Below are 25638 nucleotides of genomic sequence, written 5' to 3'. Positions count from 1 at the left end.
GAATTGGGTTCAAGATATGTACTGTAGTTACTGGTATAGCGGTGCACCTGGCTACTTAACAGAGTAGAGAAGTGACCTCAACTTTCACTATAAAGCAGGCCAGGCAGAGAGCGTCCCATATCGTGATTACAACCCCGCATCATCAGAAAGCGCGCCGGTGGTTTTCAAGAAAAACACATTCCATGGCATCCCAGAGAGGGTGAGGGGGTGACCAATAGTGAAACGTTAGTACATTACATGTGGTTACTTGTATTTATCAGATTCCTCGCAAGTCCTGGTTCATGCATTGCACTCACCTCAGGGTAGTTGGCTATCATGAATCCCCCCCAATCAGCTAGCCAGCCAAATTGGACAAAGACACCCTCTCTAGCATGCTCGAAATCTAAAATAACTGTCCTCCCTGTCACGTAATTAGACAAGAGCAAGGGGCATCCATACCATGCTAGCTTGGCAGAGGTACAGTACATGTACATGTATGTACATGTACATTCTGATCCCTCACTCTGGGTTAGAGACGAGTTAATTGAAAGGTAATGAAGGACCTGAGAAATATAGAAAATCACCATCATTGAGATATAAAAGATGTGTAGTTGGGCCTCCTGGTGTGTGTATGGAGGAGATGTGCGGAGTGAGTATATGAAGGGCTAATGGGGTTGAATAACTTGTGGAATCATCAGTGTCGCCCTAAACCACGCTCCTTTTACGCTTTACTTCCACTCTGTACAGTAGGTACCTTTCATCATATGTCATTTGAGAGTATTTCGAGAGGCTCATGGGCAGCTGCAGCCCGTCACTAGATATTGATTTAATTTAGGTTAATGTCACAAAAATATTAGCTACTCACAGAGATGAAATATTAGACAGAATGTAAATGAATGGTAGAAGTCAGGAGAGTGTTGTTCCAGGCCTTTCAAAAGATATAAACACGTATGTGGAAAACCGGAAACAACACCATGGAAGAGCGGCAAAGTGTGCTTTTTTTTTTTTTTTTTCCCCAAGAGATCAGATGAGAAGCAACGAAGTGAAAGGTGCTACCTCTAAAATATCTAACCTATGAAAAATACCTTGCATAGTTATTTAAGTTCACTGTCATAATGAACTTTCAAAGCTGCAAAAATTAAAAAAAGGAGGGAAAGAAAATAAGATAATATTGATTAGCCACACATTCCGTAAACAGTATATTAATCGCTGGAATAAAGAAGGCAGATGAAAGGTAGAGGAGATGAAACAGGACCATAACTTACTTGTTGGAAGCACGGAATAGCCACCATAGTCCTGTCGCATATAGGCGAAATGCCCGCCAGGACGGCTAACTTTCACCAGCTGACCTTGAGCACCTGGTGCGGGACGTAGGTTATCCAGACGCCCAACAACACGCAGCATGGACGCTAGTGCCACCATCTGTGCATCTCTTCCGAAACAAGTAAATGCGCCATCGGTGTAGTGGATGTAGGATTCTAGAGGCCGGTCGAGAACGACTTTATCGGGTGTTGGGAATATGTTGGGGTCCCTAGCAGAAGAAATCTATAAAATAGAGGTAAGCGCGGGTTACATGGAATTTTAGTGCTTCAGGATGTGAGTTAAGTGGGGTTCTTACCATGCTCACGAAAACTTTATCTCCATCATTGATGGAAACCTCACGACCACCGTCATTGATCAAGACGTTTGCATTTGCTTCGCGGAATGATCCGAATGTCCCACTAAGCCGAAGCCCTTCCATACAGAAATGTAGAAGTTTTGTGTCGGATTCTAAGGAGTCTTCCTTTGCTAGGCGGTTGATATCAGAGAGGTGTACTTTGCCCTCATTTGATAAGTAATAGCCCAGGATTTGAGTGAACTTTTTTAGAAGTTAGCTTTCTACTTTTCACAGGAATCATATTTTTACGAGAAGGAGAACGGTAACACTTACAGCTTGAGCTTGACTTGGAACCGATGTACAGATAATGGGAAGGATATGCGACAAAGCCACCTGCGAAACGCCGAGGCCACTCTTCAGAAGTTTACGGGTTGCATCGGCACCGTATTTAGCCAGCGTATTGCCACCTTTTTGGAACTTATCAGCAATACCAGAGAACGGTTTAGGCCTCTTAACAGATTTGACGTATGATTCCACGATCTGGCCAAGCTTTTCACCGACTTCCCGAGCCACCTGCCGCAGAGGGTAAGTTTTTGTAGGGTCTATATCAGAGAATACGCTGGTGAAAAGCGCCACCATTACCATGAACATTTCATGGTCCGTGAATATACCCTCGGGATTATCCTTAGTTTTGATTGAAAGGTCGAAAGTGCTCGCGGCGAAGTGGACGTGCGCGAGATTACCCAGACTAGAAATCGTTAGTCCAACAAGTACTCTGAGAGGCACGGGCGGACTTACTCCCGAGTGATATCAATCTGGTTAATTCCAGCGATTTTGACTGAATTTTGCTTCAGCAGCTCTTGGGTAATATCCTTGTAGAATGTCTTCACAGTCTCGCGCCATGAGTCTTGAGCAAAGACTTCATCCATGGCTTTGGTTTGCGTCTCATTAAAGCTCTTACTTCCGGGAAGTGAGCCAAAGGCCCCCTCCCAAGTGACCCTGAAATCTTTCGCATTTTGCAGAATTGCTCTTGCGCCATTGTAGGACGTGAGATCAATTCGAGGGGGCTGCAACGCGGGACGATCCCAAGAATAATGACTTTCTCTGCCTAGCTTGGTAAAAATTTCTTTGTTTACGCTGGGAACTGTCATGGGATAGTGTGCATAGATCGAATCGGGTTTGAGATAATTCGGAAGGGCACGCAACATCAACTTGTAGAACATACATCCCTCGTTGATGCTAAGATCATAGTGAGTCTCAGCATAGCCCCAGTTCGTTAAGTTTTTAGCGTTGTAGTCGCTCTATGAACGGTCAGTCGCGGTTGCCAGGGGTAATACGGGGTAAGACTTTAATCAGAAATAAAAGGGGGCATAGGGGAACATACGGTGTAGAATCTGTCTCCACGCACAAGCGCGACCGCGTCTGAAAGAACTGCTCTGGAGATAGTATAAGTTGGACAGATTCCGGCGCCAGGGACCATAGGAATCTTTGGCTCCTCTGAAACAATGCCTGGGTAAAGCTCGACATAATCGGGATGCTCGTACAAATTCCGAAGTTGGCCGGCTATTTCGGGGTCGGAGTTGATTTCCTCAAATGTTTCGTACTCCTTCAAGCCAAAGAACTTCCGGAACTCATTCAAAGAGCCACAGCCAAATTTTCGCGCCTGCTGAATTCCCAATATTTCGACCGCTCGAAGGGCCTTGGGAACGTTACGCGGACCAAAAGTTCCTGCATACTCATTAGCAAATTATGACTTGAAGCACTTGTGGGCATGCTCACCTGCAACTTCCTCAGTCGCCTCAGTCATAATTCTAGCTAAATCTTCGTCCCTAAATCGCCCGTCTGCTTGCCGCTCAAGCTTGGCAAATGTTCTCTCAGAAGGATCTCCGGGAAGGAGCTGTTGCCATTTGCTCATTCCGGCCATCAGCTCTGGCATCGAAATTTGTTCCGCGCTTTTGCCAAAGAAATCCTGGTAAATTTCGTCGATCCATTTCTCATCAAGTTGGCCAATGCATGAATGCCACCGATAGGCAAGGTTAAACTCAAAGGACACCTGATTTCCAACGCCGCTTTCGGCAGATTCTGGGGCCGCAGTTTTCTTCGTGTCAATTCTCGGGTCCTAAGAAATCAATGTTAGCACGCATACCTAGCCCTGCGATAGCATTCGACGTACCAAGCTCCAGGTTGTGTTGCTTCGTGTAAGGTTGATTATGGTCCGCACATAATCGTATAAGGTGATATTCATGTAAAGACCACAAGTTATACTGTATCTCATGTTAGGATGAAGCACACTACGTACTATAATAAATACCAACTTACAGTCTCCCTGTCTGGAACAAGTCATTGTCATATTTGGCCCATGCTTTTGCCGATTGTTCAGGTGACAAGTAATCAGGGGGTTTAGTAAACCGTCCATTTTCGTTAATCAACGCTAGCTGTTCGACAACGTAATTGTGGAACCTGGAGAAAAGTTAAGCTTTTGAACTAAAGTAAAAATATCAAGCCCAAAGCATAAATTGAAAGGGTTTGACATAAGCAGGGCATCCAATTTGCTTACCGGTTCAGCATAACCAAAATGACACTGCAAGCAGGTGGAAGCGCGATTAGCCTAGCGTCTGAAAATGAATCGACCTTGAGCTTCCCACCCTCGAAAGTGCGGATTTGATCCTGCTCATCTTGATTATCTCCGTAAAGCGTGGAAAGATCGAGATACGAAGAAGTTTTTGAGATGTGTTGATTCCGAGGATCGGTCTGGAAAAGGTCTTTAAACCATTTAGCACGTTCCCACCAACATAGTCCCATATCACCTTACCGTGGATTATCAACGATGCCCAGCTGAAAAATATGCTAGAAACCCCGTTAGGATGAGGTTTAAATTCCTGGCGAGCGAAAAGACTATCGAAGATCAACCCCGGATCGGGCAGTGCAGCAGGCTGGATTGTTATAGGCCTGATGGAGCGAGCATAAGGTGTATTGGCAGCTCCTAGACGAGGAAACATTGGGTTGTTATTAGATCCATCTGCAGCTCTGTAGCGATACTCATCGCCAAGGTATCTGAAACGGAAATTCATTAATGAGAGGCACTATGTCTGTGGTATCGAGGATCCTTACGTGAGGGGTGGATGAGGAAGAGAGACCCAGAGTGATTTAACAAAGGTCTGGGTGAGCTGCATTCGGGCTGATGATTCCGCAGGAAGATTGGCCACGAGCTGAGGAGAAAAATGTTCAGTCTTTGACTTTCAATGTGTTTGTTGACTTGGTCATACTTGAATGATCCGTTCCATAAGATATTCCTTGTCATCGGTGGGTTTCCCAGAAGCTTTGCTCTTGACCACTGCTAGCAGAGTGCGTACGCCCTTCCAGCCCATCCACTTCACCTCTTGCAATTTGGTGCTGGCTACGGCTTTCTTCATGTGGAAGTGGTCGCCACTGAATTCAGCATATTTTGCAAACGTGTTCTCGATTTCCTCTCGTTCGACGCGGCGCCCTTTGCTACGTTTTGCGAGGGGAGGGGGCGCACCCGCTGGTTTGCCATTCACCTGTCCATTTTTCTCGCCATTCGTTAAAGTCCCAGCAACACCTGGTTTCGCCATTTGTGCCGAGCGTGAAAGCAATCTCCGATAGACAAGAAATATATAGAAGAAAAATAACCAATTCAGTGAATTGTGGGAACCATGAAGTGCGTGAAATTTAAACACAAACAATAATCGGTTGAAAAATTCACGTTCTGGTGCAACGGTTTATCCTAAATAAAGGGCCTCCGAAAATCCGCCCGGGTCTTGCAGAGCTCGCCATCCGGTGTTGATGTGCCCATCAAGGCTAAGAGGCGCCCGATCTATGCAGACTCTGCAGAGCTCCAGCTTGCTCAGAGTGTGCCACATCATGGCGTGGGCTGTATCAAGCGCTAGACCAGTGATGGACGGGGGTAACAAAGGCAATTTTATCTTCGTGCCCGGGTAACGGCCACCCATCTATCGGCATTTTAAGTTTCGGAGGTAGACGTTTGCCCAAAAATGAGCTCGGTTGGACAAATGAAACAGAAGAAACTCCGGTTGGATCATTGCGATCAATACGGAGTATAGCTCGGTGAAACTTCGAAGTGTGGTTGATCAATGGCAGGATCCTGATGTCTGACGAATGAAGAGAGCAGCCGTGAGAGCCTGAGAGGTTGACAAGCAACTATCGTCCAACCAGCGGAGTGTCCAAGCAAATAATGCGAGATGAGCTTGCACTCCCTGTGGAGATTGCTGTGCAAGAGCGGCATACTATGCACGCGCCACTATTGGGCATATTTTGAATCCTGTGATATCTGGCCGTGGATTGGAGAGAGAGGAAACCAGACGTGCATTTGGATCCCAAACGCGGGGATTCTACCCTTGGATTCCTATCCTGGAATGCGGATGATTGGTGCTGTTCAGCTCACGTCGCGATGTTGGAAACCACAAACACTGGTGGAATCAGTTATCAATCACCTGACTTGGGCTCCAGCAGCCTTCCAAGGTTCCAAGTTCCCCTTCCAAGGTTTTGTCCTTCACACACACATACACACACACACACACTACTCCGTACAGCGTACACGCACATCTTTCATTTTCATTAATATTAAATATTATTCTTGTTGCGAACTCGATTGCGATGATTCGCCATGCACTATCGGTGTTAGCTCCTGGGTTACTGTTGATCAGCAGCGGGGGCGGTGGGTAACGTGGATGGGATCTGACTGAAGAACCCGCCCCAAAAAATTACGGATAACTACACAGTAACTACACTGATGATGCTCCCTCAGACGAACTCAACAGCGCAAGGCCCTGCTCTCGACTCGTGTCTCAATACGGATTGCGGCAGGAAATGCCTAGTCATCAAATCCATTTTCATGAATTTCGGTTTGGGCCTTTGTCCCACCATGCTTGTTGCTAATACAGCTATTACCATTTCCCTCTGCCTTTGTAGGGGGTAATCGCCAATCGCCAAACATACGCTGTAAATCAGGGTGGGTGCTGTGCGCTTCGCAAAGGGCATTTTTCTGTGGCATTTCAGCTCATGATTGCGAGCCGGGATTGCTTTTTCAGCTAGCCAATGTCATTGACTCGCGCAATTCCCACACGACGAACTGGGCGTTGAACACAATGTGGCTGATCTATTGCCAGAAACATTCAAATGACCCCAGAAGCTTAACCAATTGGGAATTCTATAGACTGGAAGCTCAAACCTTATTCTGGGAAGGTGTATTTTTATGCCGGAGCCCATTTTCGGTCTAACACGCCTGTCAGGCTGACCAATGTTGTGATTCCTGGATCTCACGCTAAGCTGCGGCCAGGGAAGGGTAAACTTGGCCTGGCGAGCTCAGGCCTGTGCGACCCTGTATGTGCTTCCAGTTTTTGCATCCCTCGATGACATTCAAATGGTGACGATCGACTGATGTTCAATTGATTATTGTTGTGCTTGTTCCCACGCTCCACTCACACTTCGCGCCCTCTGACCGCGAACAAAAGCTACATTCTATCATCCCGACTGATTACATTATCGAAGAGTCCGAAACCAATTTCGCCCATAGCGGTAAATTGCAACTATTCCAAACTAATTCATCACAAAACCCCTGAAATTCTGCACGGTCTCACTACCCTTGGAAAACGCGCTTGATACCTAGTGAAATCCCCATCCGCTTGTCCTTTTTGCTCTTTTCAAACTGCAAGCGTTCGCAATATTGATTACAGTCGTTATTTAAAAATCGTCCCTATGTCACATTACGCCTTGGATCTTCCGAAAACATTTGTGCTTTGCTTTGATGGCACCGGTAATAAATTTACTGGTGACGAATCAGACAGTAATGTTCTCAAAATCTTTCGAGTCAGTGACCAATATTAAACCATCCATATATGACTTAAATCTGGTATTTTCGGCGCTGACAATAGACCACAGATGCTAGATAGAAATCAGGGACAACAATTCCACTATTATCAACCCGGAATTGGGACATATGTGACGTCTACGAAGGTCCCGAGTCATGCTGGCACGTTTTCGCGCATCAAGCGAAGCTGGATAAAAGCGAAAGATGCGGCTATTGGCTCATCGTTTGATCACCACGTGCTCGCTGGCTATCGATTTCTTATGCGATACTATTCTCCTGGCGATGAAATATTCTTTTTCGGATTTAGCCGTGGGGCATATATCGCGCGCTTTCTTGCTGAGATGCTAGACTATGTTGGCCTTCTGACTATAGGAAATGAAGAGCTCGTCTTATTTGCTTGGAAAACGTTTTCAAAATGGCAACAGCGGACAGGAACAAGTGAGGCAGATATCAAAAAAAGGCACGATCTTTACAACTTCATGACAGCTTTTCGAGAAACCTTCAGCCGTCCGATCCAGCGAATTCGGTTCCTTGGGTTGTTTGACACTGTGAACAGCATTCCCAAGTTTGAGTCTCCATGGATGTCGCGGAACAGGTTCCCTTATACCGCGAGAAGCTCAGCCAAGATTATCAGGCATGCAGTTGGCATTGATGAAAGGCGTGCCAAATTCCGTCAAGATCTAATCTCACAAAGTCAACATTGCCACCACTCGCATTATAGGCGTCGATTTTCGTTTATTCCACGTAGATTCTTCCACGAAAGGAAGAATTTGCTAAAGGAAACGATTGAGGTAAATTCTAAGTCGGGCGCCGGAAAAAGTGAAACGAAAGTTATGGGCAATACCGACGCCAAACCCTCGAAACATCTGTCTGCAACAGGCTGGACCCAACCTCGGGAAGAGAACCGTTACCGCCCACTGTATCCTCGCCGTTCGATGCAAAATCTTAGAACATCGGCTCCCGATAACCATAATTTCTCTACTGATGGTGCAAGTTGCGCTGATAGTATCGTTAATCTCCCACTACAGACTCAACACATTACTGACGACAGATCCGTTCAATCAGATCAGACTGTCCAGGATATTGAGGAAGTTTGGTTCCCTGGCTGCCATGCTGATATCGGTGGTGGTTGGGGACTGATGCCAAGCGAGAAGTGGCCACTCAGCCATGCACCCCTTGTCTGGATGGTTCACGAAGCGCAGCGCGCCGGACTACAATTCGACGAGCGCAAACTGAAAAAATTCGAATGCGCCATAGAATTCTCAGGCGACTATTCGCCCATTCATAAATCGTGGAGCCCTGATCAAGACAAACGACCGAATCCACCGGATATTGTAATTAACGGCGTGGATGACTTAGGTATCCAAGATGCTCCTCAGGATAATCCAGCAAACTCCCCATCCTCGAGGAGCTTTTATGATGCTTTAAATTACTCTGGAACTCAAGGCCACATCCACGACTCTTTGGATTTTAAATCTGGCCTATCAGCCATGTCGGTATTAGCGTGGAACATGATGGAGTATCTCCCCTTCAAAAGGATGGACCTACAACAGGACGGCTCCTGGGCCCCAATCCGTTGGCCTCTGCCCTGTGGAGAGGTGCGTGACATTCCGGTAGATGCGAAAATTCATAACACCGCCATACAACGGCTGAAGGCGAATGAAAACTACCGTCCGGGTAATCTGATCATTGGTGGCGGTGGCCGCGGAGTCAGGATAGCCCCAAAGGATATGGGCGTTGGGGAGTGGGTTATTTCAGGCCACGAAGGAGACCAAGTCAGGGAAACATATGTAAGAGCAAATATATCAACATGCGCGTCAGAGAAACACAGGAAGCAGAAAACGGGAGCACCCAAAAATGGAACTGAGAATAACGGGCCTGAGAAAAACGGAACACAGACAAATGGAACCTAGATCACAGACGTATGATTTTCTTGCTTTCACATTTTAGAAGACCATTTTCCTGGCCTTCAATTTCGTCTGTGTTTGGATGCCAGAACCAGTCAGCGTCAGCATGTGTTGGGATTAGGTCTAGTTTAACAATCTAATCTGCTACAGCTTCTCTTTCGAGATGGTTAGATGGCACTGCTCCTAATGGAGATGTTTGATGTTTATACCGAGTACATGTACTTCACCAAAGCCAGCGCTTGTATTTACCTTCTGTTTGGTTTCGATTACTTTACTCCCGCACCCCCTTCGCCTGTTTTCCCAATACCCAACGGCAAGTTACTCTCGATTATTTTCTAGTTTGACAGTTCAATTTTGGCTTTCATTCCCTGTTTATTCTATCATTAGCGTATACCGTGTAAGTGATGTTTTTTGCCGCCAGGTTGTCTTTCTGCCGTTTCTTATTAGCTCTCTCTAATGGTAGGATGGACTGACTGTTAAGCAGATTCAACTTTAGGCTTTCACATTAGCATGCTCCGCCTGCGTTTCCATTCTACCTACCAATAATAAGCAAATGACTCCTGGCGGCCTTGTCCAAACCACCCCCTACAGCGTAGTTGGCCAATAATAGTCATCAGAGCTGAAGTTTTTTAAATAAACCCTCAAGCAAGCTACAGAAATTTCCCCCTCTTACTCTATGACGGAATGGTCCACGTAGATTATTGGCTGTCATTTTCATGTCCCTGAATTTAATTACAAATAGTAAGAATATATTCTGTTGCTCCTGCATACTGGGATGACCAAAACAGTGACAGCTGCCGCTGAAGGGCATCAATAAAAGCATCTGATAGGTGGAGGAGGTTTAAATATAGCCAGTGGCCATATGTATAGGTAGCTTACCCGGAGTGGATTGCGTTAGGTGATAAGATGCTAGGAATTGTCGGGAATTGTCGAATAGCCCGGCTATAACCATGATATAATAATTATCAAGATGGGAAGGAAAGGTTAGCAAACCACCAAAATATATAGATTATCGGAAATTAAGACAAAAGGTAGGGAGAACCTTGATTTGACAACCCAAATTCTCTTAGCATAAAAAAGCAAGTCTTCTCGTACGAGTTGAAGCCCGGGTTGATATTTAACAATCTCAAAAACTTTGAGACGAATGTCGATATCATTTCTTAGCATTAATCGTAGAACAATAAACAAAAATAACAAACAAGCTTCCTCGGGAATAAATACAGGTTGCGAAAATAAGCAGAAGAAGGCTTAATTAAGCAAGTTAATTAAAAAAAAGAGGAAATTAAACGTCAAGCTCCAACCCTGATTCGAACAAGGGACATTGCGATAAAGTGCGTAACTGCAATCGCACGCTCTAACCGCTGAGCTACTGGAGCTGTTGTTTGATTACTTCGCAACACCCAAGGTATTTCCGGGAAGGCTTAACTAGCCGAGGCTTCCTCAGCGGTTAGTCCGAATCAGGAAATTGAGCATAATTCCTTCATCGTCGCCTGGCATTCTCTGCTTTGAACGTCGAATTGTCATTCACCCGTGCGAAAAGGCTCTCTGATTTTGCTGGACATGCTTAGAGGCGCTGAATTATTGGATATTTCGCAGTGAGTCAATAGCTTCGAGCAATTGTTCTGAGGCCAACTCATTGAAACAAGGGCTTACTTATTTCGAAGGCTCGTCAATTCTCTCCGTCACCATTTGTTGTTTGCATGAGCATTTAAACATTCTATTTTCAACAGGGCGCCATTTGCGCATTTTTCAGATGGCAGGGAATCTCTTCCTGCTCCTGGACTGGGTGTGTACAGTACAATGAAAATCATTGGAGACCATGACCTTCCAACTCCCAGCATCAATGGAGTATTTGGGCGTTCCGCAACGAGGTCCCAATCCGCAATGGAATTAGCACCTGGATTCTACAATTCCATCGACCTTTGACACAAAAAGATATTGTCTGGTCTCATAAGAAATTTAGCAACAGACCCAACTTCCATTGAGCGCCTAGAATCGCGGCTAAGGCTACAATAAAGCCTTGACCCTTTGAACCCGAGAAATACTCGTCGAAACACGCATCACCCTGAGGGTATCATGGCACTCGTGTGAGGCAAGTAATATCCAAGATTACATTTCGCCGACAAGCCCAAGTTTCGAGAGGAAGAGCGCTGAACTGAACTTTGCAGGAGGGTGAGGCTTTGTTTCAGTCCAGATCCAAGTTACACCGTTTGCAAAATGGGAATGGACTGGGTACAGACAACTTCCCGCCTACCTCTACAAGGGTAGACTCGTGTTTTATCAGATGTCCCTCTTTCTCGCCCTTAAGAGATTTTGCTTTCCAGGGCAGGAATTCCTCCATTCCCGCAACTATGGCAATCAACTATCTTGGTAGACCGTTAATACGCCGCACGGGAGTTGGCTAAATACAACTTGGAACCTTTACGTTATGAATGGCCACACTATGAACGGAATTAAAAATCCTATTCAACCATGCATTTATTCAAATGGTTTTCACATCTGTGCCAATTAATATGGGAGGCAAAGTCTGAAACAGTTTCTCCATTGATTGCTACCTTCGGATGAACGAAGCAGAGGCAACAGCTAGAAACAAAGCCATTGACAGGAAATCAAACATTGTCCTCTCTATACAAAGGGTTTGTTTATGCTATTGTGCTAATTGTTTCCGCGTTACAAAATACATAGAGAATCCACGCCACTGAACACGACTTAATGGTGTCCATTGGTTCTCCACGTCGGCTATCCCAACCGACGCAGTTAGGATGGAACATTCCACTGATACAATTATCATTACTGTGAACTACTATTGTACAGTTTCATCGTTCATGGCGAAAGAATCATGGCCCCACTTCTAGGCTCAAGAGGGACCATATATATTGTCAATGCCTGCAATCTTAGGTGCTTCCTAGCGATACTTCCTCAAAATTATGCCTTGTTACTTATACGAACTCTATTTACGAGCCAAAATTCAGTTTAAATTGTTCATTCTCCTATCAGACTACAGTCAAAGAATTCGGTCATTTAGTCCATTTTGTACTTGAAAAACGCTTGTCAACATTCCCGCTTTCCGGAACTATCTCGAACCGCCTATACGATCATGATATATCGCGTTATTATTCTTATATTGGCCCTTCTCGGGAGCCGCGTTCACAGCCACATGCAAATGCTAAACCCGCTCCCAATTAGAAGTCCCTTAGACCCGGCTAATACTGGCGCATTAAGGGATGTCAATTATAAGAACCCTCTGTGGGCAAATGGATCAAATTATCCGTGCAAAGGATACTTAGATGAGCCTTTCCGGTCAGCTGCAGATTACAAAGCGGGAAGCGAATATGAAATGTTGATAGAGCAAAATACTGCTACCCATCTTGGGGGTTCATGCCAGCTCTCACTCTCCTACGACGAGGGGAAGTCGTTTAGGGTGATAAAGTCCATTATCGGCGGATGTCCCCTACCCTTTAAATACAAATTTGAGATTCCATCCAATGCGCCTTCTGGTAAGGCAGTATTTGCCTGGACTTGGTTTAACAGGATTGGGAATCGTGAAATGTACATGAATTGTGCCTGGGTGACCGTCTCTGGTGGTTCAGGGGACGGCTTCGATAGCCTCCCTGAGATTTTTAAGGCCAACGTTGATTCTCAGACGAAGTGCGGAACCAAAGAGGGGTTTGATATTGTGTTTCCAGAACCAGGATCGGTTGTTGAATACGGACCCGGGGGGAAAGGCCCGCCCAATAGGGGCATTGTTAATTGTCCTCATTCCGATGCCCCTGGACCGAAACCACAACCACCAGGAGAAGACCCTCAATCTCCCCCTATTGCTTCTACAGAACCTACACCGACTGGATCTTCACCTCCACCGTCCGCTGCAACGCCTGACGACGAACCTACCCCACTGCCGAACCCGACGCCAGATTCCGGAGGACAAACCCCCGAAGAGCCACCAGCGGCGGCTCCTGCTCCAGGAAACTCCGGAAGCTGTAGTGCAGGAAGTATAAAATGCGATTCGGAAACTACATGGTCCATGTGTTCCGGCTCTGGATCGCACTACATTCCCATGGGATCCGTGGCCGCAGGAACGGTGTGCAAAGACGGCAAAATTGGTCGTGCCTAAAGTGGCACAAAGTCAAGGAAGAGGAATTTGGGGCGGGAGTCTTTCACTTTCTGCGTCTTTGTTTTTATTTTGGACTTTTACTTACGTGGCCGAAATCTTCCACCGTCGGGCTCCGTGAAAGTCTCGCGGGAAACTTGAAACACCTCTTGGTTTGGTGTTGCAGGTTATTCGATATGCAACCCGAGGCTGTGTCTCGAGATCTTTGTTGTGGTTGTTGATATTACCCCATACTCTTGCCACTCTGCCTTACATTGGATGTCCTCTTGTCTGATTCCTTTTCCTTTCGGCTATATTAATTCCTTATTCCCTCCTCCCCCGGCCCCCTCTCTTTTTCCCATTTTTTTCTTTTTCTTTTTCTTTTTTCCCATTCGTTTATGTTATCTCTCTTTGTCCCTCTCGCGCGGTGTCCTAGTAGTATTTCTAGATTCTGCAATACATATCCTTTTGTTTCCCTTTGCTTCATGTAACGCATTTTAAGTTAGAGGGAGGAATGTTTCATCCTATCTGTTTCATGGGTAGCTCCTATTTTGCCTCACGGCTACCAGGCGCGATGTTTTTTATAAGTGTATGTATGTACATTATTTAGAGGCCACTCATTTTCCGTGATAGTAGCTATACAGATATATTTACTTTACTTTTCCGGCCTTAGACTTCTATTTACTTTTCTTTCGTCTGAACACTCTTCTTATCAACCAACCAACAAGTCCAACAACAAACACGTCAAGAGTCAAAACCAGATCTCAAGAATAATTAAGAATGAAAATTTGGAAGTGGAAGGAAACAAAAATATAATAAAATGCTAAGCTTAACATATATACATCAGCTATGGTGCTTCGGGTAACTGTATGATAATACAAATCTACCTAGTTTGCCATAATTGCGCGCAGACGCGAAACAACCGCTCCTTCAGCAACCCACGCTTACCATATTCCTGCCCATTCAGCAAGGTAACTTAACGTATTAATATTGATAAGAGCTAACAAGCCTGGATCACATCAAACTGGGCCAAAAGAGAGTTAAACAGAAAAACGAAAAACGAGAGGTATTTTGAGGCCATTAGAAATTTCTCTGGCCCGAAGCCACTGGGATCTGCGCCGTTTCATGCTGCGGTCTGGCCCCGTACCCATAGGAATACCCATCATCCGCGGCGCCGCTCTGGCCATATCCATAATTCGCGTACCCGGCACTCGTACCACCTCCAACCCCACCTTCATACCCTCCTACTCCAGTAGTGTTATCAACCACCGTCCCGGGCGCGCCGGCTGCAGGCGGGCCACCATGTACATACGCACTAGTCGCAGTCGCAGGTGCACCATATCCAGCAGTCTGAGGCTGCGCCTCCATACCTGGACCTCCAGCCGTCGAGCTACGTGACTTCCTACCCCGTGTAAATATACCTGCATAGCGATTGGGTGGTTTCTCATCTTGAGCATAGCCGGACACGCGGTTTGCTTCCAGTGGATAGCTGTTAGCTGAGGTATCGGTAACTGCTGCGCGGCGAGGGCCGAAGCCCCATAAAGATCGTGGCCCGGTGCGACTGGGGCCTTCCGTGTAGTTGTTTCTGGGTGACGGCCCGAAGCGTTTGCCGCGTTTGTGATGGCGGGCGTAGAGAACTTGGGGATATAAGGAGAGGGCGAAGAGTATACTGCGGGGTTACGGAAGCGTGAGCATTTCTGCTACGTTAAGGAGACGAAGATACGGTTGATGAATATAAATATACAACCTACCACCCAATGACAGCAACAGCGAGACTTCCCTTCTGCAATCGACACGCAGATCTCAAGCTCGGCAGATAGGTGAAGTTTTTATCATGTCCAGTGCCAAATCCACCTTCTCCGAAACCGGGAGCGGGTCGATTTGCATTTCCAGTACCCAAAGGAGTATTAACTATCCCGGAACATGAATCTGCACCATGTCGAGTCATAATCGCGATTGCAATAAAACCAGCGATAAAACAGACGTCGAGAATGAGCATCAGTGCGGCGAAGAATGCTATCCCGCCAATACACAGTGTGAATATCGAGGCTGCCAGCGTGTACAGGGTTGCTGCCCCGGAAATTCCCTCAACGGCCTTGATCCATCGTGCAATGGGCATATTATGATCAGTGAGGACAGCAAGGAAATAAGAAAATATGCCCAGAATAATGACTGAGCATGCGAGCTGGAGGAGGCGGAAAAGGAGGTTGGTGAAACGAATAAAGATACCCGCGGCACTCATGGTTGCGGGCTGGCAAGCCGATCCCAGCTGTAAAATGGCTAAGCTATTGGGAGGAGGTATCCAAAAATTAAGGTAAAATATGAAAGCTAACAATTGTTCTTGTGGAAGATGTGAGTGAAAACTGCTTCAGCTCGGTATATGAGACACGGATAAGCATTAAGTCATCAAACAAAAGGGAGTATCATGGAATTGAATTGAGGCATCATCGCTTTTCCGGCGCAACAACTGAGCTCCTTCTACCCTACCGCGCCACAGCGAAGCCACTCAATGACGTCAGGAAAGCGCGATGTTATGATGACTAAGCCGATATGCTGCGAACCAGTGGCCCAAGCTCCATATAATTCTGCGCGATTTCTTCCTGCCAAATACTCCGTGGGTTTGGCAGAAATAATAGCAGGCCAGAGATAGAAGGCTGCGTCGATTAAAGACAGCTGTTCGCAACGCTTCGTGTGTTTTCTCTTCTCTTCTTATTCTTCTCCTTTTTTCTTTCATTTTCCTTGCTTCAGAGGAAGTTTTTCAAATAGTTAGTGTTTGTGGCTTAGTAAATCAGCGGAACCCGCCCCATTGGAATTACGTCAACAGCCCACTGACCGAATGGTGCTTTTCTGTTGAGTAGGTAGACAACGGAGAAAGAGAAAAAAAAAAAAAAAAAAAAAAAAAAAAAAGAGCGGTAAGGAAATGATAGTAAACCAGAACCAGGGGAGATGGAGGGACACACACCAAATAGGTTCAACCGTGTGTTCAACAATGAAGATTCTCAAATTGCTTGGCTGAAGAATTTAACCTTACATAGTCGTTTATACCGACCCGACCGAGGTGTCGACTGGGTAAATGCTCCACATCACACATCATCGAAATGATCGCTTGGAAAAATTTTGATGGCCACTTCTCCCTCTCCACACTCACCCCGCCCCGCAGGTGCCCCCTCCGCCCCGAACGCATCGATAAGCGGGTAGCTCGTCCGCGAATTTCACGTTTATAGGACGTTTTAATTACCAACCATTCCCCCTTCATCACCTATCCGATGGCAGATCGAGTTTTTAGCAATCTCTCAGCCGAAGTCCTCAAGGCAGTTATTCCAAGGATATCGCAAGTAGGTCGTAGCTCTGCATCATACCCTCTGGCGAAACGATCGACGAATGTTGGTGCTGCGGGATAGTATCATGCAAAAAGTCGGGAAATTTAATTCTAAGAGGATAGTACGAATGAATCATCTCGTCCCGCGCGTTGGTTGTTCCTTTGCCTGTTCTTGCTCAATAAATGCTCGCAATATTGATTCCAAGCCTTCGTTTCGGCGTGCCAGAAGCATCACATCGGATAAGTTGATCGTCGACCGTCCCGCATGTCTATCATGGAAAAGTTCAGAGTGTAAGCAGATTTTTGTGTAGAGAGAAGCAGTGGTATTCTTAAGCCATAGAGAGTGACATTAAAGATTAGTCCTTACTTGGCGAATGCCTCCAGGTCTTGTCCCACGGTCTCTGAACTTGATATCAGCATGGATATAACGCTCCCCTGAAATCTCCTTCACGTCACGGCAAGGATAACCTAGGACAGTGGGAGGGATTTTACCTATCTGTGCCCAAACCATCTCCGTCAGTGCCCCTATAAACTGTGGAGTGGCATCAACACCCAGCTTGATCGTTTCATCGTCCACGATTCTACCAATTGCAAGCCAAAGAGCCGACTTCAGGCGCTACGGGAGAGCAAAACAATATTAGCGCCTCTCTCTATTTAAGAATGGATAAAACAATGATGGAGATCTACACTGACCTCTTCAAGGGCCACGGAATCACTTTCTTGCTCTGCCATCGAAGTGGATTAAGGTGGTTTCAGCTGTAAGATTGCCGCTGTTGCACCTCCGGGAGCTCACGCTTGAATGGCGTGGACACAGAGCCGTGGTGTGATTGGCGCGAAACGCGCTAGACGCCAAATGGCGGAAAAACACTTTTCGCGTTTAGAGTTTCTCGGAGCTCACAGATGACGTAACTTCATCCTTTTTTTAAACCTCCACGGCTAAGAAATGCCGCAAACCCACTAAGATGATGTAGAGATATTTTCACACATCTCCTCAAGCCATTTGTCTACCTTTTCTCAAAGCGTTCGAAAGGCTAATCATACCTACCTATCCTGTTAACGCTGTATAATCAATAATCTCTTGGGTCGCGCACTTCATCTTGTTCTATGTAAACCGAGCTACTCGGAGATCATTGACCCTTCCTCTGTGCTCCGCAAACCACCAAGTTGGAGCAAACCCCCCAGTTACATAAAACCCTAGAATCGCAAAGAAAGACGTCCACAATCTCCAGCATTAGTCTCTGAAATAGCCCCAGGGGCCCCAAGCTCGTAGCCACCAAAATGGCCACTCTAGACCCAACCTCCCTCGTGGCCACCCTCCAAGCCTGGTCTACAAACCTCACAACCAACGTCTCCAGCTCCGTCTCTTCCCTAACCCTACGCGACTACATCCGCCTCGTCTGGATAATAGGCGGCTACCTCTTCCTGCGCCCGTACCTGGACACCGGTTTCCGCAAGCTCCTCAACACCAACATGGATAAATCCGACGCGGAGGAGAGAGAGCGCGAACGGGCGGAGGCGGAGGCTGCGAATGCTGGTTCAGCCGGCGCGACGGCGAAAATTTCTGCGAATGCGCTGAGGGGTGCGTTGGGTGTCGGGAGTGATAGTGAGGATGACGAGGAGGGGCCGGAGAAGACGCGGGCTGTGCCGCAGTGGGGGAAGAGTGCGAGGCGGAGACAGAAGAGGGTGTTGAGGCAGCTTGAAGAGGCAGGGGAGAGGTTGAGGGAAGATGAAGATGATAAGGATATTGCAGATTTGTTGGAGGATTGATTTCATTTTGGCGTTGATTTATTTATTTATTATTTTTAGTTAGTTATTTTTATTTTTATTTATTTATTTATTTTGTTGGGGGGAGGATTTTATAGGGGTGGGGATTGTTTTTATATGCTTTATCTCGTTCGATTTGGTCATTATTATTCAATATTTTCCATGTATAATGAGGCCATTTCGTATTGGATGGTTTACAGTGGGATAGATCATTTCACATTTGAATAGTCGATATAATTTTATCTTCACATGAAAGCCATGGATATTCTTTTGCTTTTTTCTCATTTCCGAAATGAATATTAATTGCCCATTTCGTACATACATGTAGAATAAAATAGAGCCTAGACTTAGGCATACATAGCCTTACCCAATCCTACTATTACCGTGTCCACAACCCGCAACAAACGCAAATACATCCATCCTAATGCATCCTCTTCAACTCCTCCACAATCGCCTTAACACGCTCAACAGTAACACCAGCAACCCCATCCGCGATGACTTTTCCGACAATCTCCTCCTGCAATTCCGCGCCACAGCCCAAAAACCGCTCAATCAGCTCCCCGTCAACGAACCGATACGGCTCCTCTGCCTGGCGTACGGTATTTCGGAAGGCGCGGAATTTGTTAAACGGCATCCCGCCGGGCGTTACCACCATGCCAGCCATTGCGGATTGCAACCGCATGAGCAGGTCTTGGTAGGTCGGGTTGATGATCCCGAAGAGGTAGATGGAGCCTTCGACCTATATACACAGATCATATTAGTTGTCGACGTTTGATGAAGGAAAAAATAAATAAATAAAATAAAATAAAATAAAAATAAAAATAAAAATAAGAAAATAAGAAAATACGTACGGTACCCAAGAACGCTCTGGGGGAAATCGCCGCCTCCGTCCCCAGTGACGCTTGAATATTCACCGGCCGTATCCGGTTTACCATCTCCCCCAGTAAAACCTCACTCGTAACTTCCAACCTCCGTCTATCATCCTCCGTCACGCCGTTGACATTCCGGCGAAGTACGACCAGATTTCCCTCAGCGTCACTCTCCAGCCACGTATCCTGGGCCACTGGCGCGACAGCAGTGCTCCAAAGAGTTTGGAAATGACGGGCAACTTCTGTCAGGCTGCCAGACAGACCGTCGGTGCCTTGTTGATATTCGACAATGGATACACTTTTCATGAGATCCGCGACAGCGATGAGGTTGCCTGTCACGGCGATGTCAATGGGTGCAGTTGAGGTGCGATAACTGGCGGTTTTAGTAAGGATGTAGTCAGCGAATTGACCTTTGGAAAGCGTGTAGACGACGACCTGTTACAAGATATGCGGGTTAGTCCATCATGAAGAAGCTAAAATCGGCATGAGTAGTTCGACGAACCGTTTTCATAAGCGCAGCAACAATCTTATCCTGCACAATAGCCAGTGCCCTACACGCGCCCTTAACAGGCATCTCCGCTACCTTCCCGAGTTGTCTGTTCGGCGTCACTTCAAACGCTAATATCCTCCCGCGTATAGAGCCCTCACCAAAATCGTCAAGATAAGACGTACCCACGATAAACAAGTCCTTCATAAGCTCCTCGCCTTCACTGTCTTTATCATCTGGGAACTGGGCGCGAATAACACTTTCCACAAGCTCATCCTTATTCAGATCATAAACATCCAATTCGCGGAACATAATCTCATCAGCTAGCATGAACCGACTAGCAATGACCTCCGCACCATCCTCAAGCGTCCGCTTAATCGTACCGATACCGAACGCTCTCTCAGGCGCCGAATACGCAACCCTCCGTACGGTCTCTCCAACCTCCAGCGTCTGGATCTGCGTGGTCCGCTCCGCATCCACGAGGGCGATTTTCAATTCTGACGGTGTGGCTAGCGCGATGGATGCCGGATATGCTTCTGAGTTGAAGTGGCAGATGCGCGAGGCCTGATCAGAGTTGACGGCAGAGTAAACGATGCGGCCCTCTGCTGAGTAGATTAAGCTGGGCTGCTCGCACGTAGCAAAAACGTTGTATAAACCATCTCCGCGGGGAAGTTTCTTGAATGAGGGCTGTTCAGAGCCTAAGGTTATTTTACTCATGCTTGTTAGGGAGAAATCGGTCGCGTTGAAGGAGAATGAAAAGACGCTTCCATCAGCCATGGAGACAAAGAGAGTTGCAGGATTATTTGGGAGCACTTCTGCGACCAGCACAGAGCGTGGAACAGCGTCGCCTGGTTCGCCCAGTGACGTGCTATGGCGAATGGTCAGGTCTGCCAGGCTCATGACAATGACTTCAGCCGTTTGTGGTAGGCAAAGGATACAAGAACGGGCCGGGGATGCCGTGACAGTGACACCAGACACCTGTGTGTCGACACCAAAATCCTTCTCTCCTGCGACTTTGATTTCACCTCTAATATCGAAAATCATGAGAACTTGACCTCCAACCATCAAGACGAGATGGTCGTCATTTGAAGAAGCCGCCGTGATGGCTTTCTGCGACACTGGAGACCACTCCCACATCACCATGCCACCATCCAACTCCGCAACCCGCACATTCCGTTCTGTGACTTGTAAAATCCTGCCGTTTGGTAGATTCGCAGCAATGAGCGTACTCTCTGTAAGTCCCAGCCCCATAAACTCATCCTTCTCTTCCACCCCCCCATCAGGTGTGAAATAGAACACCCGCGTCTCATCTACAAAGGAAACCAACAACGTATCCGAAAATTCCTCTGGACAAGCAACCCGTAATGCCCAGAGGTCCGTAATATGTTCCATGGACCCTAACACACCTACTTCCTCCATTCCCACGCCGCTTCTCACGCTCCTTAGACTGCCATCATTAAATGCGCCGGACCCCGTAACAATCCGCGCCTGACCCGACGAAAACTCGTGCGTCTGGCTCTCCCCCATGGCCCGCCCACCTAGATCCATAATCGTAAAATCAAGTATTGGTGCAATATTTGCGAACGTCTGTATGACCTCAAACGATCCCTCAGTGATGCGAATGAGCTGAGAATCGCCCTGATGCGAGCCAATAAACGTGACTCCACCACCCATGTAAACTAGTACCGAGGCGCGTGGGATATTGCCTAGCCGGTCAAGTTTCCAGCTCTGAACGGCGTTGTCCGAATCTAAGATTAACATAAGAAAGAATAGACGGCCATAGTCGTCCGCCAGCAGCCATCGCTGGCCATCGACCTGCTCCCAGGCAACGAAGATGGTGGCTTCTTCGAGGGGCTGTGAGATGCATTCGTTGCTCGCATCGTCGAGGTACCGGATTGAGGTTTCGCCAAGGACGAGGAGGCCTCCTGTGCGTATACAATGAGTAAAAGTAATATAACTACATGTAACGAACAGATGGTCCATCTGGCCAAAATCATAAGGAGAGACATAGAAAACCTACCTAATGGCGCCGGCACCGGCACCAAAAAGCTAGCCCCCATCTCCAACTCCTCCTTCAACATATCCAACCCCTTCAACACCGCCGCACTCCCCCCATCCGCTCCAACTCCACTCCCACCGCCGGATCCACTCCCAATTCCCATCCCGCCATACGTAACCTCCAGCTCCCTAACCTTCAGCCGCACCTTCCCCATCGTATCCTCATACAAAAGCGCCATCCTTGGTAGCATATCCGCCTGCGTATGCAAAAACGTCGACGAGCGCACCAACAATTCCTCAACGCGCGCCTGACAAGGTTCGCCTAGCTCCAAGTCCGCCGCCCCTACATCCTGATTCCCCTGCATCGTGCTTGCGCTGGCATTAGCAGCCCGCTTCCCCAACTTCCGCCCGGATCCTCGTGATCGCAGCGGCTGGCCAATGGGTATAACCGTGACGATGCCTTCGTATAACTCTAGCGTGAGAAATCGGCCAGAGGGATCGATAAGGCAGCGGTCGCCGAGTTGGGACTCGCGGGCGGAACCGTCGGCAAGATCAACGTATTTGCGCTCTGTGTGGAGGTTTTTTGTCTTTTGGTCCCAGGAGACGGTGAAGTAGGTGGAGCGGTCTGTGCCAACGAAGAGGATGTCTGTTTGGGGACGGAAGGGAGCCGGTTGTAGCTGTGGTCGTTGGTCCGGGGTTTGCGGCTCTGGCTGTGATTGTGGTTGTGTAGGTAGTGGGGGTCGTGATAGCTTTGCTAGCATAGTCACTTTGCCGTATATGGCTTTTGAGTGTTCGAGGGAGAGGCCATCGGGAGTTCGGGAGTAGAATTCAAGGCGGTTGGATTTGCTGGAGTGAGTGCGGGCGTGGTTAGATACTGTGTTTGGTAGTGATCCTGTGCATGAATGGGAGAGCTAGCTACCGGGTTGGGGAATACTCACGCAACAACCAAGCAGTCTTTTTCCGGCTCCAAGAATTGGAGCTTTAAAGCATGGCGGATGCTGCTTGCATGATGGATAGGCACCACGTACGCCATATTGAAGAGCCGGGAGCTATAAGCTGACCTGCCTAAGAGTGTTGGAGAGCAGAGCAGTGATAAGCAGAGCAACCACTCTGGTATCAGGGAATATGTTGGGCGATTCCGATACTGTAATCACACCAACCTGTCGCCACAGGTATTCAATAATATAGAGAGTATATGGAGGACTATGGTGGCCAGTGCAGATATGCCGGCTGTTTGTCTAGGCACTGGCGGGTTGAAGTTAGAGTTGAAGCCGAAGTTGAGACGATGCGGCTACTGATTTCATTGTATTATTTCATATTAATATGATGCTGGCTTGGCACGCTTAAATATCGAAGATCCCCTCCTAACTAGAGGAACTTATCAATTTGACATGGCGGAAGCCGAAAAGCAGTTATAAATTACAAATTGGATAGTAGCGGCGAAGGGTGAAAAAAGATAAACTAATCTATATGCAATTGAGTTTCTTATCTGGTATCTCATTCTAGGAAAAAGGGAAACCCCATAAACTTAGGCCGTCCATCCCGCGTATATCCATTCCCATAGGTACAAAAATAAGAGACAGAACATCCTAAACCTAAAAAAAAAAAAAAAAAAAACACTCCATTGTCCATCTATCGCGACATATCCTTCAGATATTTATACACCACAGAAAAGTCCTTACCCGGATACCCGCTCTCAGTCTCCGCATAAACCTCCTGCGCCTTCTCCGCAAGCTTCAAGGGTGTCCCCGCCTCCTTCGCCGCCTCCACCGCAAGCCGAAGATCCTTCTTCATCAACGACACCCCAAACCCACCCGCATAATCCCTCGAAGCGGGCGCTGTCTCGACCACACCGGGCACGGGGTTATTCACCTCACTCGACCATGACCTCCCCGTGGACGAATTGATCATCTGGCCCAGCGTCTTCGCATCCAGCCCCCACCGAATCCCGAGATTCATCGCTTCCGCCGTCGCGATGTTCTGGATGGCGAGGAGGTAATTGTTGGCTAGTTTTCCGGAGAGCCCGGCCCCCTGCTCACCCAGGTGCCATACCTTCTTGCCCATAAGCAGGAGAGCCTCTTCGGCCCGCTGGGCAAGTCCGGGCACTTTGGAGGAGGCACCGAGCATGAAGGTGAGAGTACCGGCCTTGGCGCCCACGACGCCGCCGGACATGGGAGCATCTACGAATTTGCCGGCGCCCGTGCAGTGGACTGCGTTTGCGACTTCGCGGGAGGAGGCGGGGTCGATCGTCGAGCAGTCGATGAAGAGGCGGTCTTTGTCTGATTGGGGTTTTGGGAGGCCGCCTTTTAGGATGATGTGGAAAACGTCCTTGACGTGGCGGGGTTCAGGAAGACTGGTGATAATTGTTTCCTACAGGGTAAAGAAAATTGGATTTTTATTAATTTCCATGAAAAGTCTAGATATTGGCAGAGTAGCAGAGCCAATCGAGTGAATGCGCAGGCGGTTGTTTTCCCAAATTCATATACCTAAAATGCGGGAAGGTAGACATAGAGGCAGTGTGAAGGGCTTAGGGTCGCCAAATGAATACAAAGAGATGACATATGTATTTTGCAAAAATAAGTATACACAATCCTTACCGATTCTAAAGCCACCTGTTGAGGGCTAGTCGCAACCTTGACTTTCAGGTCGCTGGGTTGTTCTTGGACGAATTGCTCGGTGGTTTTCGCGTTGACGTCGCATATGATCAGTGTATCAGATTTGGGGATTTTGGAACGCAAATTCCTAGCCATTGAGTATCCTAGGGGTGGAAAAGAAATACGCACAATCTGATTAGCTAACTAATAAGTTCCCTCAAGACAAGGGGTTTGAGTATCAAGGCCGGGTAGTTGAAGTATGTTCCCTGTTGACAGCGGACATGCGGAGATGGAGAGACAGTCGCCCGAACACACCACCGAAAAACCGGCAACACCAAGGACTGAAGACCGGCATGGACATATGCAGCGGAGGTATATAAAAAAGAAAAAGAACAAGAAACCAAGGGAATGAGACAATACGCACCCATCTGCCCCAAACCAATAAACCCCCAAGTCGCATCCCGTGATAGAGTCGTGGAGAAAGCTCTCCTTGAAGCGTGCGGAGTAGTGAAGGGAGGGGCGAGCAGCCTCCTCAGCGGGGCGTTGAACAGAGAAGTACTCATCTTGGACAGCTGGGTATAAAGAGTTAAGGATGGCAGCGGGGATGAGAGAATGAGAAAAGGAAAAAAAAAAAAAGCACCAAACAAAAAGAATGGGTACTGTGTTTAATAATTGCGGAGGAAAGGAGGAAGAAAAGCGTCAAGCAAGTATTTATCACAGTGAGTGAGACGGAGAATGGAGGAAGCATGGGGAAGTTTAACTAGTTAACTCTGGAGCCGAGCAGGTTGAGCCGAGTCTCGACCTCTAATCCAATCCCTTATCCAGAGGCAGGCAGGCCGTGCTTAGCCTTGCCCCAGCTCCAGCCTCCCGGGCGCCTCAGGCTAGGGGGGAGTCCCCATTCCAGCCACACCTAATAGGGGCTAATGGGCACTAACCGACACTAAAGGCGCTAATTTGGCCCCCAGAGCTCTGGCTGTCGCCCTTATTCGCAGGCGCCCAACCACGCCCCGGACTCGGCAGCCACTCACAGCCCAGCGTCAAAACTCCGGCTTCAACCGAGGGCGGGCGATTGGCGGGGGGGTAGGGCACAGCAACTTGAGCACATTATATCGGCATATCAAAGTTGGCATATCAAAGGTGAGGATAGTCAAAAAAGTAATAAGTGAAATCCCTTTGATTCATTTTT

At 47.5% G+C, this 25638-nt stretch overlaps 8 protein-coding genes and 1 non-coding gene across 11 annotated transcripts; 3 read left to right on the top strand and 6 right to left on the bottom strand.

Annotated features, from left to right (window-relative positions):
- Positions 1 to 964: 964 nt before the first annotated feature.
- Positions 965 to 6111, bottom strand: BDBG_06551 (prostaglandin-endoperoxide synthase 1). Its single transcript, XM_031722653.1, has 13 exons — positions 4843 to 6111; positions 4688 to 4785; positions 4389 to 4630; positions 4134 to 4338; positions 3896 to 4036; positions 3750 to 3840; positions 3356 to 3695; positions 2961 to 3304; positions 2375 to 2877; positions 1910 to 2324; positions 1598 to 1837; positions 1245 to 1524; positions 965 to 1108 (listed from the first exon to the last, which is right to left on the bottom strand). Exons 1-13 carry the CDS (start codon positions 5167 to 5169, stop codon positions 1074 to 1076), a joined length of 3261 nt encoding a protein of 1086 aa, XP_031579485.1. The 5' UTR covers positions 5170 to 6111; the 3' UTR covers positions 965 to 1073.
- BDBG_06550 lies at positions 4085 to 10406 on the top strand. Of its 2 annotated transcripts, XM_031722652.1 has the most exons (3): positions 4141 to 7423; positions 7496 to 9728; positions 9816 to 10212. In XM_031722652.1, the coding sequence occupies exons 1-2, from the start codon at positions 7313 to 7315 to the stop codon at positions 9335 to 9337; spliced, it is 1953 nt and encodes a 650-aa protein (XP_031579484.1). In that variant the 5' UTR covers positions 4141 to 7312; the 3' UTR covers positions 9338 to 9728; positions 9816 to 10212. The 2 variants fall into 2 exon arrangements, with proteins under 2 accessions (XP_002623111.1, XP_031579484.1); XM_002623065.2 differs by having other exon boundaries at positions 4085 to 7423; positions 7496 to 10406.
- A 217-nt stretch (positions 10407 to 10623) lies between these two features.
- Positions 10624 to 10707, bottom strand: BDBG_17407. The gene has a single exon. It is a non-coding gene; the product is annotated as a tRNA-Cys (tRNA).
- A 135-nt stretch (positions 10708 to 10842) lies between these two features.
- On the top strand, positions 10843 to 14374 carry BDBG_06549 (DNA-directed RNA polymerase). Its single transcript, XM_031722651.1, has one exon. The coding sequence runs from the start codon at positions 12429 to 12431 to the stop codon at positions 13443 to 13445; it is 1017 nt and encodes a 338-aa protein (XP_031579483.1). The 5' UTR covers positions 10843 to 12428; the 3' UTR covers positions 13446 to 14374.
- On the bottom strand, positions 13913 to 16330 carry BDBG_06548 (uncharacterized protein). The gene is made up of 2 exons (XM_002623063.2): positions 15173 to 16330; positions 13913 to 15090 (listed from the first exon to the last, which is right to left on the bottom strand). The coding sequence occupies exons 1-2, from the start codon at positions 15661 to 15663 to the stop codon at positions 14502 to 14504; spliced, it is 1080 nt and encodes a 359-aa protein (XP_002623109.1). The 5' UTR covers positions 15664 to 16330; the 3' UTR covers positions 13913 to 14501.
- On the top strand, positions 15778 to 24637 carry BDBG_06546. 2 transcript variants are annotated; one of them, XM_031722650.1, is made up of 2 exons: positions 15778 to 17031; positions 17101 to 24454. In XM_031722650.1, the coding sequence occupies exon 2, from the start codon at positions 18019 to 18021 to the stop codon at positions 18505 to 18507; it is 489 nt and encodes a 162-aa protein (XP_031579482.1). In that variant the 5' UTR covers positions 15778 to 17031; positions 17101 to 18018; the 3' UTR covers positions 18508 to 24454. The 2 variants fall into 2 exon arrangements, with proteins under 2 accessions (XP_031579482.1, XP_031579481.1); XM_031722649.1 differs by having other exon boundaries at positions 15778 to 24637.
- On the bottom strand, positions 16917 to 17472 carry BDBG_06547 (uncharacterized protein; the record flags this gene model as incomplete). The annotated part of the gene is made up of 3 exons (XM_002623062.2): positions 16917 to 17009; positions 17108 to 17356; positions 17434 to 17472. The coding sequence occupies 3 exons, from the start codon at positions 17470 to 17472 to the stop codon at positions 16917 to 16919; spliced, it is 381 nt and encodes a 126-aa protein (XP_002623108.2).
- On the bottom strand, positions 18679 to 23150 carry BDBG_06545 (DNA damage-binding protein 1). Its single transcript, XM_031722648.1, has 5 exons — positions 22797 to 23150; positions 21881 to 22704; positions 19876 to 21785; positions 19356 to 19808; positions 18679 to 19243 (listed from the first exon to the last, which is right to left on the bottom strand). Exons 1-5 carry the CDS (start codon positions 22889 to 22891, stop codon positions 18926 to 18928), a joined length of 3600 nt encoding a protein of 1199 aa, XP_031579480.1. The 5' UTR covers positions 22892 to 23150; the 3' UTR covers positions 18679 to 18925.
- On the bottom strand, positions 23252 to 25194 carry BDBG_06544 (3-hydroxyisobutyrate dehydrogenase). Its single transcript, XM_002623059.2, has 3 exons — positions 24877 to 25194; positions 24456 to 24616; positions 23252 to 24228 (listed from the first exon to the last, which is right to left on the bottom strand). Exons 1-3 carry the CDS (start codon positions 25013 to 25015, stop codon positions 23491 to 23493), a joined length of 1038 nt encoding a protein of 345 aa, XP_002623105.1. The 5' UTR covers positions 25016 to 25194; the 3' UTR covers positions 23252 to 23490.
- Between the last annotated feature and the right edge of the window lie 444 nt (positions 25195 to 25638).

This window comes from Blastomyces gilchristii, assembly GCF_000003855.2.
Source record: "Blastomyces gilchristii SLH14081 genomic scaffold supercont1.14, whole genome shotgun sequence".
In the NCBI taxonomy this organism is placed as follows: Eukaryota; Fungi; Ascomycota; class Eurotiomycetes; order Onygenales; family Ajellomycetaceae; genus Blastomyces; species Blastomyces gilchristii.
Note: the sequence above shows the minus strand (reverse complement) of the source record. Positions and strands in the feature narration are given on the sequence as shown.